This window comes from Mastigoproctus giganteus, chromosome 12 (genome assembly GCF_048544385.1).
Source record: "Mastigoproctus giganteus isolate SK-2022 chromosome 12, ASM4854438v1, whole genome shotgun sequence".
Taxonomy (NCBI): domain Eukaryota; kingdom Metazoa; phylum Arthropoda; class Arachnida; order Uropygi; family Thelyphonidae; genus Mastigoproctus; species Mastigoproctus giganteus.
Window position 1 is genome coordinate 67300837 of NC_143586.1, and position 21328 is coordinate 67322164.

General features: G+C 38.1%; 1 protein-coding gene across 1 annotated transcript in view; it reads right to left on the reverse strand.

The window, feature by feature from the left end:
* The window catches only part of LOC150077148 (uncharacterized), a 370624-nt gene that overhangs the window by 226986 nt on the left and 122310 nt on the right, over positions 1-21328 (reverse strand). The window contains exon 5 of the mRNA XM_090385790.1: positions 2594-5301. Within this exon, the coding sequence (XP_090241916.1) occupies positions 2594-5301 (2708 nt within the window). The remainder of the gene's footprint in view (positions 1-2593; positions 5302-21328) is intronic.

The following is a 21328-nucleotide window of genomic DNA, read 5'->3' on the forward strand; positions in this document are numbered from 1 at the left end:
CTTCTCAACCCAAGCACGGTACTAAGTACTATAGGTTCTAATACCTCTCGTGTTTGGGGTTCACATAAAAAAAAAAAAAAAAAAAAAAAAAAAAAAAACCCTTATAAACTGTTGATTTCTCACTTAAATTGTTATTTTATATTTGCCTCTTTTATTTTTGGTGATAAAACTCTTGACTGTTACAGCAAAGTCTCTTGTTACTGTTGCCTGTTCATCCTTTTTCATTTAAATTAAATTAACATTATCCAACTGATTCTGAAATATTTGCTGTATCTTGAAAGCTTTTATATTTTTCTTATTTATGCCGAAATTTACTCACATTATACGTTCTTCTTTTTTTTTTTTTTTATGGAAACCCCAAACACAAGAGGTATTACAACCTATAGTATTTAGTACTGTGCATAGGCTGAAGGTTGAGAAGATGAAAGAAGATACTTGCTCACATTAGACTTGAACTTCTGTATATTTTAATTTTCAGGAAATATGTATGAAGGAAGGTTGTTCCAGAAAACGGAAGCTGAATGAATAAATGAGGAAGAAGAAATGTTGGTTCTGTGAATATGAAGTCAGACAGTAAAAGGATGTTGAGTGGTTGTGGCACGTGTTCAGACTGCTTTGGAAGAAAGAGCAGGAATTATAGAAACCAATTCAGAAGAACAGTGCTCATGGAAGTATCTATAGAAAAGGCATGCAGCAGAAACAGAATGTCTATGACACACAGAGTGAAGAGACTTTGTTACAGATGAGTCATTAATTAATCTAATTGCTCTCTTTTGAATGGAATCTAGAAAACTGAGAGAGGTTTTGGGGGCACCGCCCCAGATGTGAACACAATATTCCATGGTAGGGCAGATTTGCATTTGTACAGAATGAACAACTGTTTGGAAGAAGAGTTATGTTTGTGTAGGACAAGGTTTTCAGATTGGAAAGTGGAATGTAATGTGCTATCATAAGCAAAACTGTGGAATGGATTTTTTGGCAATGGAAGCAAGTCATTAATATACAAGAGGAAAACAGTGGAGGAAGAACTGAACCTTGGGGAACACCAGCATTCGTGGAGAGAAGTTAGAACACAGAGAGCCAATCTACCATCACCCACAGTGAGCAGTCACAGAGAAAATTGGATACCCAATTACAAAACACAGTTGGCAAACCATAAAATGGAAGCTTATTTAGAAGACCTTCATGTCAAACATGATCAAAAGGCTTTGAAATGTCAAGAGCAACCGCTTGAGTTTTGCCAAACTTTTCCATTGAATCTGTCTGTACATGGGTAACATAAACCAGAATTTCACCAGTGGATCGATACTGACCCATCAGTGTCGATTCACTGGCAATCCTTGATCAGATGGAAGGTTTCTAGATAGTTTAAGAGTTGGTGGTTCATTGATTTCTCCATTACTTTAGAAAGAGTACAAGTAAGTGCAATGGGATGATAAGTGAATGGGAAGGATTTGTCACCCTTTTTAGGAACTATGAGCAAATTTCCAAGCAGAAGGGAAAACACTTTTGGAAAAGGAAAATGAAAAAAAAATGACACAGAACAGGAGTAAGTTCAGGTGCACAGGTTTTGAGAACAAGTGGAGAAATACCATCAACACCTGAAGCTTTCTTAGCATCAACCTTGTTCAAAATCTTTCTGACATCCTTTTGATGGAAGACCACAGGAGGCACTGAATGGAGTGTACTGGGAATGGTGGGAGGTGGTTTATCAAGATTATCAATATACGAGTTAGAAGAAAAGTAGGATGTTAACAGGTCAGTTTTATCTTTGGGTGAAGTGACAATAGGGCCAGCCAGTTTTGACAGAGGTGGAAACAGAGATGGGAAAAAGTGCAATAGCTTTGGCAAGAGACCAGAAGGCTCAACAACTTTGGACAAGAAACAAGTTTGCTACTCTTAGCATGATAGAAATGTAGTCTGGTCTGGTTAATAACTGCTTTATAAGCTTTAATGTAGGCAGAAAATGCACCTGGAGATCTGGGTACAAGCCAATTATAATATGCAACATTCTTCCCTTGACCAGCCTTAGCACATTTACTGGAAAACCAAGGTTTAGATAAAGGACAAGATTTTAAAGTGTAGTGTGGAATAAAGAATTTCCATCCCTACAAGAATAATTTCAATGATTCGATCTGAGCTAATGTTGACATCAGAAGATTTGAAACAGTAATCCAATCAAGGAAAAGAAGAAAGAAATCAATTTCAGCTTATATCTATCAGTTAGCCATCCTTCTTGTCATTCTTATTTATTTACATCAGTTCTCACTAACTCATGGTAGAAATATTGGATAATTGGATGCTATGTTTCATATTCTGGTATCATCAAGTTATTGTGTAATAATTTTGTCCTACTTGTCATTAGTGCTGAAGTCCTAAAACCACAAACAAACAAAAATAAAAAAAATAAGAGAGGTAAAACTGAAACTTGTAACGTTTAATGGTTGAAAGAGTTTTGGATCTTAAGGGATTATTTGCAAAGTGCAAATACTTTGGTATGTTGTGCATAAACAAACTCTTGGTATATAGAAGGGTCTTGAAAAATCTAAATAACTGTCAACACTATAATTATAGAAATGTGAAAGGTACTTACCACAGATGATTCTTTTTTTCCATCTTTATATGATTCAGAATCCACTTCTGACAATTCAGCATCTCTATTTATAGCACATACTTTTCTAATTATACTTTTCAGAACTACATACACTGCAGGATCTACTAAATTTCTATTTCTTGTCAAATTTGATACTTTAGTTCTAATACACCTTCCAGATCCATTAAATTCTTCATTTTTATCATCAGTTAATGTAATTTTATGAAGTACAGGCGCCATCGAATCTGATGACCTTAATTTTCGTTTTCTCCCCCTTTGTTTATATGAATTATCTGCATTTTGAATCCCATTTTCATCATTGCAATTTGCATTGTTATCTGCAAAGCTTACTGTTTCAGAAGATGTAGAAGAATCCAGTCTAACAATACTTTCCAGATCTGATGTTATGTTTTTCTGATTCATACCCAAATCACTTAAATTTTTTCTTGGTCTTCCTCTTTTCTTCTTTACAAATCCAGAATCAACATTAATTTCAAACAGTCTGTTGCCACTTTTATCACTCTTTTCTGCTGTTAATGGATAGATATCATCATGAAATTTTGGACTTATAATAAGTCTTCCTCGTCTTGATCGCTTTTGCAAATCTCTGTTTTGTTTCACACTTATTTTACTCCTATCCACTGATGTCACACAAGCATCTGTTAATTTATTGCCACTAATCTGACTCTCTAACAATGAACTATCTGAAGTTTCACTTGTGTTATGACTGTGAAAAGCATTTTCTGAAAGGGAGCTCTTCTGGGAATGGCTAAATTCTGAAGTAGCTGCCAAAATCTTTCTTGGTCTACCTCTTTTCCGTTTTGGATGCTCAGCTTGTTGATTTGACAAACATATTCTTTTGTTAACTGTGTTAATACAATCACCGGAATTAGTAGGTGTATTTTCCTTCCTTGGTCTTCCCCTCTTGCCTTTTACTGAATGAGTTTTGTTACCAAGCGACTCTGTCTTTGCTACTGTTGAACTCTTGTTGCCCTCATTAGGATGTTTCCTCGGTCTTCCTCTTTTTCTTTTCACAGGCTTATTCAATTCAGGTGAAGCTTGTTCAGAGCCACTTTCACTTGCATGTGCAGCACTATTATTATCACCAACAGTATTGGTGGAAGAGTCATTCACATATATTATGGCTTTATTTGGTTCAACACTAGAACTATCTGTTTCAGCAACTACACACTTCTGCACACAGGGTGAATTATGGCTACCAGCAATTTGTTTTTTAAAATGCTTATATGTTTTAAGAACAGGGATGCTATCTGATTTACTGGAAGAACAAACAGGCTCTACAGTAGTTATACTCTTGTTTTCAACAAGCTGAACTAGTTTATCATTGAGAATATTATCATTCTGAAAATTCTGCAATATCCGTGTTTTTTTTGACAAAGTGTTTTCTGATGTGCCAGTTAAAGAATGAGGGCACAAATTTTTATGCTTCACTTCAGATTGAAGTGAAGTTTTAGTTAATACTGATTCATCAACAGCATTAGGTAACACTGATTTATCAACAGTGTTATGTAACACTGATTCAGCAACAGTTTTAGGCAACACTGATTCAGTAACAGTTTTAGGCAACACTGATTCAGCAACAGTTTTAGTCAACACTGATTCAGCAACAGTTTTAGGCAACACTGATTCAGCAACAGTTTTAGGCAACATTTTTTCATCAACAGTTTTAGGCAACACTGATTCATCAACAGTTTTAGGTAACACTGATTCATCAACAGTTTTAGGTAACACTGATTCATCTTGACTGGACTTCACTTCTTCCCCATTTGAATGTGAATCAAAAGTATCCTTACCATCAATATCAAAATTTTCATTTGGTAAATTTTGAAATGATATATGTTCAGCAGAAACTGTATTTATAAGCTGATGCTTATCATTTATAATAGGTTCTGGAGTTCTAGCTACCATATTGCGGGAACTTTCATTTGACTGTTTAATCACACCCCTTGAATAAGTTTTGCGAGGTGCAGCCCAGTCTCTTGTAGGAACAATAAAATCATTTAATCCTCTCATATTTATAGAAGCAATTTTTTTCCTGGTATACTTTATTTGTCCATTATTTTGTGTATTGTTTTTTACCAAAGTTCTGTTAATATTTTGTGTATTGTTTTTCGCCAAAGCTCTGTTAATATTTTGTGTATTGTTTTTTGCCAAAGCTCTGTTAATATAGTTGTCACTAGGATCATCGACTTGAGATTCAGCGATATCAGATAATCCTGGGCACTTTTCAACTGGCAAGTTACTATAGCATGTCCTTCGTTTAACAAATTTTGTGGACCTGCTTTCTATATTGTTATTACTATTAAAATTGTTGTCTGGATGTTGCACATTATTAGAAGTGCATTTATCTTTAATGAGGTCCTTGTCAGTTGAATTTCTATTATCACATGAAACAACATCTGCTGATAAATGGTTTTGCTGTTCTTGGTTTGGAAGTTGAATTGCTTTTAGCTTCCTGTTCATATCATGTTTTATATTATCTTTTAAAGGAATTTTTCTAGCATTTGAAAATAAAAGTCCTTTCCGATATCTACCACGAGAAGCTTTTGGCAAAGGACGTAGCGAATCACTATTTTTTTGTCTTGACAAATGTACATTGGTATTGGTACTGTTTCTATCCAACTTTCCAACCGCTATATCACTTTTGGTTATAATTCTATTCAATTCTTCTTCTTTCTCCAATTTGTCTGCAATAAGAAATAAAAATAAAGTAAAATATAAAAGGCAATTAATTTAAATGATAAAAACTGTTCTACAGAAAAACAATTTTATTTTACTACTAGCTGAGATAGAACTATGATTTATGACAAAATTATTAGTGCAATTCCACAAATTTATTTAATGTAAAATACTTATGACAAAAAAAAGAAGAAAGAAAGAATAGTAATAATCACAGATTTAAACGGCAGTGTGGGAAACAGCAATTTCATCTTAGGGATTTTTTTCAGAAAAATTTGGAGAAAAGGTAAAATTAAATGACAAAAAGCTACTACTTTGTATTTGTAATGAAGATTGCAAAACTTGAACAAAAGTAGTGCTAGCTTCATAGGGCTCACAGTACAGGAACCACTGGCAGATAGTGATCACACAGTTCTTAGTTGGAAGATGAAGTATGATGTTACAGTAGTTACAGGTTTTAATTTCAGGAAATGGAACTCTGACAGTTTAAGACACTACACAGCACCAATCAAATGGGCAAATTGCAGAGGGAGGGTGAATACATTAGCATTATGGAATGCATACCTTGAAAGCAATAATCCCAGACACCATGAATGCATACATGCCATTAAGAAAATATAGCATGAGGACGATGCTCAGATGGATGAATATGGAGCTAGCCAGTTTAACAGAGCAGAAAGGCGAGGGAAAGTTACAGAGTGATGAAAATTACTGAAGCCTACAGAAGCTATAAGTTGATCTACAATAGTAGCACAGGAAAAGGTTAAAGTGGCCAAGTATGAGTAAGAATAGGGACAAAGAGTTTTTCATATATGTGAATACAAAGATAAGGAAACAAATCAGATTGGACATGTAATGGATAAGGCAAAGTCTTAGATAATCCACCTGATTTGCTGATGAATTGAATAGGTATTTTGCATCAATCTTTACTGACGAAAGGCCCTTCATGGTGAGGAGAGATTATGCGAGTGAGGCTGAGACATAAAATTAGCAATCTAAATGTTTACAGATGAAAAATTATAGATGACTGCTTGTCAGAAAAACTTTTGAGACTAAAGGCACATAAGGCTCCTGGAGTTTAGCATTAGTAGAGGCATATGATGCAAGAAAGCAAGCTTATTCAGCATCAGCCAAAAAAAAAAAAAAAAAAAAAAACACACACCACTCCCATTTCACCCCTCCGTTCGTTCGAAATACCTGTCCAGTTAAGCCTTAAATTTGTTTAGGCTATCAACTTCACAAAAAGTGATGGAAGTCGGTTCCACCAACCAACCACCCGCTGGCCAAAGGCAAATTTCCGCACATCTATCCGACATCCGTCCTTCCTCAATTTGAATTTATGCCCTCTGAGCTGATTATTCTGAGCAAGATGAAGAATCCCATTGGCATTGAGCATGCTCAAACCATTCAAAGCCTTATACACCTCTGTGAGATCACCTCGCCGGTGCCTAGTCTCCAGACTCTGTAATTTGCAAAACTTAAGCCTTTCTTCGTAAGAGCAACCCTTTGTTCCATTCACTAATCTTGTTGCCCTTCTCTGTACCCGTTCCAGCAGCTCTACATCCTTCTTGAAATGAGGCCTCCAGACCTGTATACAGTACTCAAGATGTGGCCTAACCATTGCCTTATACAAGGGAATAATCACCTCCTTATCCCTGCTAGAAAAATTCCTGTATATCATTGACAAGACACCATGAGTTACCCTTGCAGCTCGTCTGCACTGCTCAGAGAACTTCATATCTGCCTGCACAATTACCCCCAGGTCCTTTTCATTCTCCACCACTGTCAGTGTAGTACCGCAGAGTTGATACGTTGCTCTGTGGTTACTGTTTCCCATATGTAGTACTTTACATTTGTCAATGTTAAACTTCATTTGCCACCTCTCAGCCCATCTGTTCAACCTTTCCAGATCCTGTTGCAGTAGCATAGTGTCAGCAGTGTCCTTGACAACCCTGCCAACCTTCGTATCGTCTGCAAACTTGGACATTAAACTTGATATACCATCATCAATATCATTCATAAACACCGAAAACAACAACGGACCCAGCACTGAACCCTGAGGAACTCCACTAATAACATTAGTCCACGTTGAGCAGTGTCCATTGATTACCACTCTCTGTCTTCTGCCACTCAACCGTCCCCTTATCCATAGCAGCAATTTGCCTCCAATGCCACACTGCTCCAATTTGTGCAGCAGTCTTCCATGTGCAACAGTATCAAAAGCCTTTCTAAGATCCAAATATATAATATCAAAGTTATTCCCTGCATCCAGTTCTTTTGTGACTACATCATAGTATCCAATCAAATTGGTCAGGCAAGACCTGCCCTTAACAAAACCATGCTGCGTCTGAGCTATAACTGAATTCTTGTCTAGATGATCCTGCAGTGCTTCTTTAACCAGTGCCTCCATTAATTTACCTGGAACAGAACTTAAACTAACAGGTCTATAATTACTTGTGTCAGCCTTTGATCCTCCTTTGTGAATTGGAGTTACATTTGCACATCTCCAGTCTATGGGTACCTCCCCTGAGTCCAAAGCAGCTCTCATAATTATGGCTAGGGGTTTGCTTACTTCCTTTGCTGCCTCCTTTAATATAACTGGATAGATCCCATCCACCCCAGGTGCCTTTTTTATGTTTATCCTCAACAATCTCTCCTCCACTTTCCTCTCAGTTTTTACAAAATCATCTAGCTCACTGCCAATGTTTACTTTACCTACGTCATTCTCCTTCCTGAATAACTCCTCATGCGTGAATGTAGATGCAAAATACTCATTTAGATTGTTAGCCACCTGAGCAGGATCCTCAACTGTTGAACCATCAATATCCAGTGGACCAATCTGATTCATCCCTTTCCTTCTTGAGTTTAAATAGGTAAAGAACTCTTTTCTGTTTTTCTTTGCATCCTTTGCCAAGGATTTTTCGTAGTCTGCCTTTGCCTGCCTAATCTCCTTTGTGACTTGGTTACAGACCAACTTATATCTATCATAGGCTTCCATGTCACCCATTAATTTGTATGTATTCCAAGCATTTTTCTTCTCTGCCACATGTCTCATTAGTTCATCTGACAACCATTTAGGCCTAAACCTTGAACAATATTTCTTAGTTGGTATGTAAAGCCTGGTAGCTTCCAAGATTAGTTCCTTGAATGCTTCCCATTTTGAGTTTGCTGTTGGTAACATCATCAGTTGGTCCCACTGTATAGAATTTAAATACTGTCTCAGACCATCATAGTCGCCTTTACGAAAACAAAAACCCTTCCCTTTACCTCTGATGGTAGTTACCTCCTTGAGTAAATCCCACTTCAACACACTGTGATCACTGCCACCTAGTGGTTCATTTATCTGCAGATTCTTAATGCATGAAGAATCACTACTGATAATCAGATCAAGAGTATTGCTCCCTCTTGTTGCCGCATGAACATGCTGATGTAGAAAACAATCATCCAATAAATCCACAAAAGCCTTGCTAGTGTGTGAGTGACCAACCCACAAATTCCAGTCAATATCTGGGAAATTAAAATCCCCCATTATAAGACTTTCTGATTTACTGGCCCACTCTATTTCCCTGTACAATATCTTATTATACTCATCAGAGTCATTAGGCCTATAGCACACTCCTACTCTCAATTTTGATTTCCCTATGCTTATGTCACACCAAACTGACTCGACACTGCCCTGTCCATCGATGTCGACTGGCTTCACTTCCTTCGATTTTATGTGTTTCTTAACTAATAACATAACCCCTCCTCCCCTCCTGTCCTGTCTATCCTTTCTATACACATTGTATTCCCCAAATTCCAGTTCCGCATTCCTTATATCTGTGTGACACCACGTCTCTGATATCCCAACAATATCTGCCTTTGATGTTTTGAGCAATACCTCAAATTCATCAAATTTATTTACCAAACTCCTAGCATTGGTGTACACGCAGGTATACATGCACCTGTTTCTATTCCTAGCTACCCTAACACAACCCATGTGTTTACTTGTACCGCAATGACTCCCAGCAGTCTCTGAAATATCCTGCATCTTGTTTTTCAGGCTTCTGCTCATTTCAATAGAAGCAGTGCAAGAATCACTTCCACCTCTGCCAGTGGCTACTGTTAATTTATTAGTCCTCAACTAGCAGTTTTCCGACCCTCCTAACATTGCCTCGACAGCATCAGCAAAAATTCTTGCACCCTTTCTATTTAAGTGTATCCCATCCCTGTAGAAGCAATCTCTCCTGTTAACAAGTACAGTCCAGGCTGAAAAAAATTCTACCCCTTGAGCCTTGCACAATCCCTCCAGGGCCGAATTGATCGACAAGGCTCTCATCATATACTCCCTCCTATCGTGTCTGGGCAGAATTGCAGACACTTTCAAATTCAACCCTAATTCACGGCTTTTTTTCAACAGTGACCTGTACTTGCTAAGTAATTCCGCCAGTCTCTTACTCTTAATATCATTAGTGCCAACGTGTACAACTATATCACCTTTTGTACCCTTAAAAGATGATATCCGCTCTACAACGTCATCAACCTTTGCCCCTGGCAGACATACCCTGGTCCTATTCCACTTATCCTTTTTACAAAGCATGTTCCCCGTTTCCCTGACAATAGAGTCACCAACAACTACTAGTTCCTGTGGGATAATTCCTGTGGGAGTTGATGGCATACACCCAATAATTTTGAGGGCCAGAAAGTGCACTTAACAATTAAGATTGATTATGAAGCATCATTGGTCTAGGGAGAGATTCCTTTAAATTGGAGAAGTGCCAACATATCATCAATATATAAAGGTGACTCTAAGAGTGAAGTGTGTAACTACAGACCAATTATTCTGGCTTCAGTGGTAGGGAAATTCTTGGAGGCAATGATACAGCAGCTACAAGTTGTATCATTGCAATCCACAGATATTTAGATAGAAGTGGCATTCTGAGTTTGCACAACATGGTTTTGCTAAGGGAAAATCATATTTAACTAACCAAGTTAACCCGCTCTATTCCTGTTGGATGTTAATGACCTTTGTCCATTGACTGTAACCTATCCAGAGTTTTGAAGATAATAGCACACAACATTCATTCTGCTTCTCAGTTTGTTCGAGCCCATCACCACCAAATACGGAGGATGCGGAAAGGTCAGGGAATGACCACCGCATATCCCGGAGCAATATGGCCTTAGTTGCTAATGCTCCTAAAAACCAAAATAACTAACTAACTAACTAACTAGCTTCTCAGTTTGAGAAGCCTTGCCCTGAACTAACAGCTTCAACTCCAAATATCCACCACCACCAGTTCCTTAAATGCTGATCTTCAGTAATTCTTTAATGTGGGTGAAGAAACCTTTATTAATTTCAATCCTTGTAAAACCTAGTTCTGTTGTATTTCTCATAAAAAGAAAAAAAGGGTACAGTGCTCCCAAGGTCATATTTGAGGACACTCAGATTTCTAGGTTAGAATGCATATCTCTAACAGGAATTACATTGACTTCTAACCTCACTTGCCATAAACACATCACAACTGTTTCTTCCCCCGCATTACTTTTCCTCTAAACAACTATTCACTTTACAGTGAATAGTTGTTTAGAGAAAAATCTTTTAAAATCTGAAATCTGCTATACCATGGAATATTGTTCTCACATCTGGGATGCTGCCCCAAACCTCAAGATCCTAGACTGTTCAAAAGAGGACTGTCAGGTTAATTAACGACCCATCTCTTAAAAAGTCTCTCCATTCTATCTCACGGATCTTCTGTTTCTGGTGCATTCCTTTTCTACGGATACTTCCATGGGCACTGTTTTTCTGAATGGCATCTGTAATTCTGCCACTCTCTTCAAAACTAGTCTACAAATTTGCAAGCAGTCAGCATACTTCCGACTGCAAACTCACTGAACTGACTTCTCTTCTTCATCATTTATCCCTGTTACTTCTGCTTTTTGGAAAAACTTTCCTTCGTATATATATTTCTTGAAAATTACAATCTCCAGTCAAGTAAACAAGAATCTTCTGTCTTCTTAACCTCCAATCCACGCACTGTACAATGGATCATAATGCTTTAGCATTTCACGTTTTCATTTAAAAAGTAATAATAAAATAAAAAATAACACACACGCATGCAGTTAAAGCTCTTTATAGCAACCTTCTTTTTAACATTCCAGCACAATATAATGTAGAAGGTCCTAGCTGATTCCCCATAAACCCAATGCTTTTAGGAAGGATGTAGAGCTGCTGGAACAAGTACAAAAAAGGGCAATGAGATTGGTGAGGGGGGAACAAAAGGGCACTCTTACCAAGAAAGGCTTAAGTTCTGCAAATTACAGTATCTGGAGACTAGGCACCAGCAAGGTGAACTGATTGAGGTGTATTAGCATTAACAAAGGAACATGATGCAAGAAAGCAAGCAAACCAAAAAAAAAAAAAACACATACACCCTTCTCATTTCATCCATCCACTCACTCAAAACGTTTGTCTAGTTTTGGCTTGAATCTATTTAAGCTATCAACTTCTACAACAACAGCTGGAAATTTGTTCCAGCAATCAACCACCCGCTTGCTAAAGGCAAACTTTCGCACATCTATCCTACAACTGTCTTTCCTCAATTTGAATTTATGCCCTCTCAAGCTATTATTCTGAGCATGGGGATGAATCCCATTAGCACTGAGCATGCTCAAACCATTCAAGGCTTTATACACCTCAATCAGATCATCTCACAGGTGCCTAGTCTCCAGACACTGTAATTTTCAAAACTGAAGCCTTTCTTTGTAAGAGCAACCATTCGTTCCATTCACTAATTTTGTTGCCCTTCTCAGTACTCGTCCCAACAGCTCTATATCTTTCTTAAAATGAAGCCGCCAAACCTGTATACAGTACTCAGGGTGTGGACTGACCATCACCTTATACAAGAGGATAATCACCTCGTTATCCCTGCTAGAAAAATTCCTGTATATCATTGACAAGACATCAAAAGCTACTCTTGCAGATCATCTGCACTGCTCAGAAAACTTCATATCTGCTGCACAATTACCCCCCAAGTCCGTTTCGCTCTCTAGCACTGTCAGTTTAGTACCACCCAGTTGATACGTTACTCTGGGGTTACTGCTTCCCATATGCAGTACTTTACATTTGCCAATGTTAAACTTCAGTTGCCACCTCTCAGCCCACCTGGTCAACTTTTCTAGATCCTGTTGCTGTGGCTTACTGTCATTAGTGTCATTCACATTCCTTTGTATTGTCTGCAAACTTGGACATTAAGCCTAATATACCATCATCAATATCATTAATAAATACAGAAAACAACAATGGACCCAACACTGAACCCTAGGGGACTCCGCTAATAACATTAGTCCACAAAGAGCAGTGTCCACTGATCACCACTCTGTCTTCTCCCACTCAACCATCCCTTAATCCATAGCAGCAATTTGCCTCCAATGCCACACTGCTCCAATATGTACAGCAGTCTTCCATGTGCAACAGTATCAAAAGCCTTTCTAAGATCCAAATACATGATATAAAAATTATTCTTTGCATCCAGTTCCTTTCTGACCACACCATAATATCCATCCAAATTGGTCAGACAAGACTTTCCCTTAACAAAACCATGCTGCATCCGGGCTATAACTGAAGTCTTGTCTAGATGATCCTGCAATGCTTCTTTAACTAGTGCTTCCATTAATTTCCCTGGAACAGAAGTTAAACTAACAGGTCTAATTACCTGTCTCCCTTTGATCCTCCTTTGTGGATTGGGGTCACAATTGCACATTTCCAGTACATGGGTGCCTCTCCTGAGTCCTGGGAAGCTCTCATAATTATGGCTAAGGGTTTGCTTACTTTCTTTGTCACCTCCTTTAATATAACTGGATGGATTCCATCCATCTGAGGTGCCTTTCTTGTGTTTATCTTCAACAATTTCTTCTCCACTTTACTCTCAGTTATTACAAGATTATCTAGCTTACTGCCAGAGTTAAATACACCTCTGGCATTCCCCTCCCTGAATAACTCCTCATGTGTGAATGTAGAGGCAAAATATCCATTTATTTTGTTAGTTTCCTGAGCAGAAAGCTCAGGCATCAACAGTTGAACCATCAATATCAAGTGGACCGATCTGATTCATCGCCTTCCTTCTAGAGTTTACATAAGTAAAGAACTCTTTGCTGTTTTTGTTTGCATCCTTTGCCAAAGATTTCTCGTAATCTGCCTTCGCTTGCCTAACCTCCTTTGTTACTTGGTTACAGACCAGCTTATATCTATCATAGGCTTCCATGTTACCTATTAATTTATATGTATCTCATGCATTTTCCTTCTCTGCCACATGTCTAATTAGTTCATCTGACATCCATTTAGGCCTAAATCTTGAACAATATTCCTTAGTTCGTATGAAAAGCCTAGTAGCTTCCAAGATTAATTCTTTGAATGGTTCCCATTTTGAATTTGCTGTTGGTAATCACCAGTTGGTCCCACCATATAGAATTTAAATACTGTCTCAGACTGCTGTAGCCACCTTTATGAAAGCAGAAACCCTTCCCTATACCCCTGATGGTAGTTGCCTCTTTGAGTAAATCCCACTTCAGCACACTGTGATGACTGCCACCTAGTGGTTCCTTTATCTGCAGATTCTTAATGCATGAAGAATCACTACTGATAATCAGATCAAGTGTATTACTCCCTCTAGTTGCCTCCTGAACATGCTGCTGTAGAAAACAATCATCTAATAAAAGCCTTGCTAGTGTGTGAGTGACCAATCCACAAATATATAAGGTGTTGAATGGTTTGAGCAAGCTCAATGCTGATGGGATTCTTCCTCTTGCTCAGATTATACACTTGAGAGGACATAAATTCAAACTGAGGAAAGACAGTTGCAGAATAGATATGCAGAAATTTGTGAGTGAGTGGTTGATTGCTAGAACAAACTTTCATTTGTCGTAGAAGTTGATAGCTTAAATAGATTCAAGAACTGGAAAAACTTTTGAAGTGAATGGATAGGTGAAACAGGAATTTTTTTTTTTTTTTTTTTTTGTGCTGATGCTGTATAAGCTTGCTTCTTGCATCAGATGCCACTATTAATGTTGATGCTAAAAACTAATGCTAATGCTATTTTATATTTGTTATAATGAACTTGAAAGATGAAGGAATTCTCTATTATGATCCGAAAATATTTGCCACTATCTTATTTTTTACTTTTTTATTATGATATCCACAATTCAAAATAAAAGAATATTGAAGCTAGTAATGAGCATGTAGTCTGGCCATCATAAATGACTTACTGGTGATTTCACATGCTCAATGACAATTTTTCACACTCATTGGCCCAATGAAATTATCTTCAGCTATAAGTTTATTTCATTATACCATATGTAGATACTGTTGGTTTATCAGTATGGCTCCTATAAATTGGGTAGCTTTGTCAATCGTAGATAAATTTAAAATTTCACAAGTTGTGGATAATAGCGTGTAGTCTAAACGTGATATATCTAAATACCAAAGAGTACTTAAGAATACCGAAGAACAGTTCGGTATTCTTAAGCGTACACTGTTCATCATTCTGAAAGATTGAAAGCTCAGAGAAATCTGCTACATCACATAGGGTCAGAGCATGAAAGATGTATCTGGATCCTGAAAAGGTACTCTTGGAATGGTCAGTGGATGATGGGATACACTTAAATAGAAAGGGTGCAAGAATATTTGCTGATGCTATCGAGGCAGTGTTAGGTGGGTCGGAAAACTGCTAGCTTGGGGGGAGACAAAGACCAATAGATTGACAGTAGCCACTGGCAGAGGTGAAAGAGATTCTTGCACTGCTTCTATTAGAATGAGCAGAAGCCTGAAAAACAAGATGCATGATATTTCAGAGACTGCTGGGAGCCATTACAAGTAAACACATGGGTTGTGTTAGGGTAGCTAAAAATAGAAATAGGTGCAGGTATACTTGCGTGTACACCAATGCTAGGAGTTTAGTAAATAAATTTGATGAATTTGAGGTATTGCTCAAAACATCAAAGGCAGATATTGTTGGGATATCAGAGACGGGGTGTCACACAGATATAAGGGATGCAGAACTGGAATTTGGGGAGTACGTCTACAGAAAGGATAGACAGGATAGGAAGGGGGGGGAGGGGTTATGCTATAAGTTAAGAAACACATAAAAACCAAGGAAGTGAAGCCAGTCGACATCACTGGGCAGTGCAGTGTTGAGTCAGTTTGGTGTGACATAAGCATTGGGAGATCAAAATTGAGAGTAGGAGTGTGCTATAGGCCTAATGACTCTGATGAGTATAATAAGAAACTGTACAGGGAAATAGAGTGGGCCAGTAAATCAGAGAGTCTTATAATGGGGGATTTTAATTTCCCAGATATTGACTGGAATTTGGGGGCTGGTCACTCACACACTAGCAGGGCTTTTGTGGATTTATTGGATGATTGTTTTCTACATCAGCATGTTCGGGAGGCAACTAGAGGGAGTAATACTCTTGATTTGATTATCAGCAGTGATTCTTCATGCATTAAGAATCTGCAGATAAATGAACCACTAGGTGGCAGTGATCACAGTGTGCTGAAGTGGGATTTACTCAAAGAGGTAACTACCATTAGGGGTAAAGGGAAGGGTTATTGCTTCCGTAAAGGCAACTACGATGGACTGAGACAGTATTTAAATTCTATACAGTGGGACCAACTGATGTTACCAACAGCAAATTCAAAATGGGAAGCATTCAAAGAACTTATCTTGGAAGCTACTAGGCTTTACATACCAACTAAGAAATATTGTTCAAGGTTTAGCCCAAAATGGATGTCAGATGAACTAATGAGGCATATGGCAGAGAAGAAAAATGCACGGGATACTTACAAATTAACACATGACACAGAAGCCTATGACAGATACAAGTTGATATGCAACCAAGTTACAAAGGAGGTTAGGCAGGCGAAGGCAGATTACGAGAAATCCTTGGCAAGGGATGCAAAGAAAAACAGCCAAGAGTTCTTTACTTATTATGTAAACTCTAGAAGGAAGGGGATGAATCAGATTGGTCCACTTGATATTGATGGGTCAACTGTTGATGATCCTGCTCAGGTAGCTAACAAACTAAATGAATATTTTGCATCGACATTCACACATGAGGAGTTATTCAGCGAGGGGAATGCCAGAGGTGTATTCAACTCTAGCAGTAAGCTACAGAATCTTGAAATAACTGGGAGTAAAGTGGAGGAGAAACTGTTGAAGATAAACACAAGAAAGGCACCCGGGGTGGATGGGATCTATCCAGTTATATTAAAGGAGGCAGCAAAGGAAGTAAGCAAACCCATAGCCATAATTATGAGAGCTTCCTTGGACTCAGGGGAGGTACCCATAGACTGGAGATGTGCAAATGTGACCCCAATTCACAAAGGAGGATCAAAGGCTGACACAAGTAATTATAGACCTGTGAGCTTAACTTCTGTTCCAGGAAAATTAATGGAGGCACTGGTTAAAGAAGCACTGCAGGATCATTTAGACAAGACTTCATTTATAGCTGGGACACAGCATGGTTTTGTTAAGGGGAAGTCTTGCGTGACCAATTTGATTGGATACTATGATGCAGTCACAAAAGAACTGGATGCAGGGAATAGCTTTGATATTATATACTTGGATCTTAGAAAGGCTTTTGATACTGTTGCATATGGAAGACTGCTACACAAATTGGAGCAGTGTGACATTGGAGGCAAATTGCTGCTATGGATAAAGGGGTGGTTGAGGGGGAGAAGACAGAGAGTGGTAATCAATGGACACTGCTCATCGTGGACTAATGTTATTAGTGGAGTCCCTCAGGGCTCAGTGTTGGGTCCATTATTGTTTTCTGTATTTATAAATGATATTGATGATGGTATATCAAGCTTAATGTCCAAGTTTGCAGACGATACAAAGGTTGGCAGGGTTGTCAAGGACACTACTGACACTATGCTGCTGCAACAGGATCTGGAAAGATTGAGCAGATGGGCTGAGAGGTGGCAAATGAAGTTTAACATTGAAAAGTGTAAAGTACTACACATGGGAAACAGCAACCCCAGAGCAACGTATCAACTCTGTGGTACTACACTGACAGTGGTAGAGAATGAAAGGGACTTGGGGGTGGTTGTGCAGGCAGATATGAAGTTCTCTGAGCAGTGCAGACGGGCTGCAAGAGTAGCTCATGGAGTATTGTCAATGATATACAGGAACTTTTCCAGCAGGGATAAGGAGGTGATTATTCCCTTGTATAAGGCAATGGTCAGGCCACACCCAGAGTACTGTATACAGGTCTGGAGGCCTCATTTCAAGAAGGATGTAGAGCTGCTGGAACGAGTACAGAGAAGGGCAACAAGATTAGTGAATGGAACAAAGGGGTGCTCTTACGAAGAAAGGCTTAAGTTTTGCAAATTACAGTGTCTGGAGACTAGGCACCAGCGAGGTGATCTGATAGAGGTGTATAAAGCCTTGAATGGTTTGAGCATGCTCAATGCTGATGAGATTCTTCCTCTAGCTCAGAATAATCACCTGAGAGTGCATAAATTCAAATTGAGGAAAGACAGATGTAGGATAGACGTGCGGAAATTTGCCTTTAGCCTGCGGGTGGTTGGTTGGTGGAACAGACTTCCATCCCTTGTAGTGGAAGTTGATAGCCTAAATAAGTTTAAGGCCCAGCTGGACAGGTATTTTGAACGAACAGAGGGGTGAAGTGGAAGTGGGTTTTATTTTTTTTTTTTTTGGCTGATGCTGCATAAGCTTGCTTTCTTGCATCAAATGCCTCTACTAATGCTAATAATGCTAATGCTAATGCTATATAAGGTGTTGAATGGTTTGAGCAAGCTCAATGCTGATGGGATTCTTCCTCTTGCTCAGATTATACACTTGAGAGGACATAAATTCAAACTGAGGAAAGACAGTTGCAGAATAGATATGCAGAAATTTGTGAGTGAGTGGTTGATTGCTAGAACAAACTTTCATTTGTCGTAGAAGTTGATAGCTTAAATAGATTCAAGAACTGGAAAAACTTTTGAAGTGAATGGATAGGTGAAAGAGGAATTTTTTTTTTTTTTTGTGCTGATGCTGTATAAGCTTGCTTCTTGCATCAGATGCCACTATTAATGTTGATGCTAAAAACTAATGCTAATGCTATTTTATATTTGTTATAATGAACTTGAAAGATGAAGGAATTCTCTATTATGATCCGAAAATATTTGCCATCTTATTTTTTACTTTTTTATTATGATATCCACAATTCAAAATAAAAGAATATTGAAGCTAGTAATGAGCATGTAGTCTGGCCATCATAAATGACTTACTGGTGATTTCACATGCTCAATGACAATTTTTCACATTCATTGGCCCAATGAAATTATCTTCAGCTGTAAGTTTATTTCATTATACCATATGTAGATACTGTTGGTTTATCAGTATGGCTCCTATAAATTGGGTAGCTTTGTCAATCGTAGATAAATTTAAAATTTCACAAGTTGTGGATAATAGCGTGCAGTCTAAACCTGATATATCTAAATACCAAAGAGTACTTAAGAATACCGAAGAACAGTTCGGTATTCTTAAGGGTACACTGTTCATCATTCTGAAAGATTGAAAGCTCAGAGAAATCTGCTGCATCACATAGGGTCAGAGCATGAAAGATGTATCTGGATCCTGAAAAGGTACTCTTGGAATGGTCACTGGATGATGCATGCAAAAAATGTTCCTATATATGACCTTTTAAAAACTGAAGCTGAATTGTCAGATGAATTTTGAAGGTTAAATCTTCTGATGGATGGTTCCAGCAATTTATGACTCATCATGGGCTGTCTTTCCAAAATGTGTGCAAAAGTGCAAAACACTGAAGCTACAAAGGAATGGAAACAGTCATTTTAAAAAAATGTTTTGTTCACACATGACCAGAATGGCATCTTCGATGCTGATGAAACTTGAATTTTTTTTTTTAAATTGCTATACTGGAAAAAGCATATTTAAAGGTATAAAATGCAGTGGTGGAAAAAAAGGCAAAACAGGTTGCCATTCTCTTAGCGGCAAATGTGTCTGGCACAGAGGAGTCAAAATGCTTCTCTGCTTAATCCACTAGAAAAGGCTTCTCCTGATGATTTATAGGTTTGAAGTCACTTCTGACTATGTATGAGCAAACCATAAGGCTGGATGTCATTAAAAATGTATGAAGAATGGATCAGAGACAAAGATCACAAGGTGAGCAGGGAGAACGAAAAATTTTGCAATTTGTGAATTAATGCACCCCTTTCTTGACAAGAGTGATTGCCTACATGCAATTGAACAGTGATTGCCTACATGCAATCACTGTTCAGTACCTGCAACCTAATATGTCATCAATTTGCAGCCACTTGATCAAGGTGTAATCCAGTGATTAAGAAAACTATTGAAGAATGCTATAAATACACAGTTTTGCTGTATCTCAAAAAAAAAAAAAATGCACCCCCCATTCAGGTCCCAGGTAAGAATAGTCAAGTGCATATTACTCTGGTTGAAGGTGATCTAGTTTTATTGGGAGACTACTGTCAGGGAAACGGGTAATATTTTTTGCAATAAAGATAGGTGGACCAGACCCAGGGTGTGTTTCTGGGAGCAACAAGTGATAACATTACAAACAGTTTGTCAGATTTTAAGGAGGGTAAAAAGAAGATTATTATCCATGTGGGGAATAATGTTATTAAACAAACATGACCTGACTGTTTGTTGGATAAATAAAAGACCATGCTGAAAAAATGCCACGAGTTAGGTCAGAATGTATGTGTCTGAAATTCTACCCAGACACGACAGGAGGGATTATATGATGAATGCCTTGTAGATTAATTCAAGACTTGCGGGAATCTGCAAATTTTTAAATTTTTAAATTTTTATCAGCGTGACCCACACTTGTAGGTGGAAGGAGTCTATTTTGTAGAAATGGTATTCACTTGAACAAAGGTGGAGCAAGGATTTTTGCTAGTATCATTGAGGATACCTTAAGGGTTTAGGGAAACTGCTAGTTGGTGGGGGGAGAATGGTAATATAGATCCACGTTTATCTAATGGTATGGGTCCAAGTAACACTTGTACTCACCTCAAGAATTCTTGTATGTTGCTACAATAGCCAATGCTGGCAAGATATTCTGAGTGTAGAAATGTTTAAAATGAGTGGGATGTGAAAGATAGGGAAACAAGCCAAAATACCTTCAAGGGGTGTGTGTCAGGGTAGTAATCTATAGGAGAATACTTAGTCTTAACTGTGTCTACAGTAATTTCAGGAGAGTTTGTCAATAAAATGGCCAAATTTGAACCCCTGGTTATGACACCCAATGCTGACGTAATAGGGTTAAAGAAACGGGGTGCCACCTTGAAATTGGGGATGACAAGTTCCACTATGGCATGTATAATGTATTTAAGAAAGACAGGAGGAGTGGTGGTGTCATGCTTCTTATCAAAAGCTGCCTGAGCACAAAAAGACCTTTTGCTGAGTCTGAAGTTACATCTGTCAGCAAAGAATCTGTGTGGTGTGAGTTATTTGAAAGCAAAAGTTCAATGAGAGCAGCAATAATCTAAAGATCAGAATGTGAAGAATATGACAAGTCTTTACATGCAAATGGAATGGGCAAGCAAGCATGAATCTTATTATGGGTGACTTCAATCTGCCCCAGATTTATTGGAATAAGTGGGAGGGAAACTCACCTTTGGGAAATTTTTTTCTAAATAAACTAGATGATTATTATTTGTACCTGCATGTGAGAGTAATACTAGGGGTGAGAATATTCTCAACTTCATCATTACATGAATTAGATGACATCACTCAACCATCCCTTTATCCAAGTTGCTACAATGGATAAAGGGATGATTGAGTGGGAAACGACAGAGAGTGGTAATCAATGGACACTTCTCTTTGTGGACAAATGTTATTAGGGGAGTTCTCCAGAGTTTGGTGCTGGGCCCATTGTTGTTTTGTATATTCATCAATGATATTGATGAAAATATATCAGGATTAATGTCCAAGTTTGCAGATGATACAAAGGTTTGCAGGGTTGTTAACAACAGTAAAGACAGTATGCTACTCCAACTGGATCTAG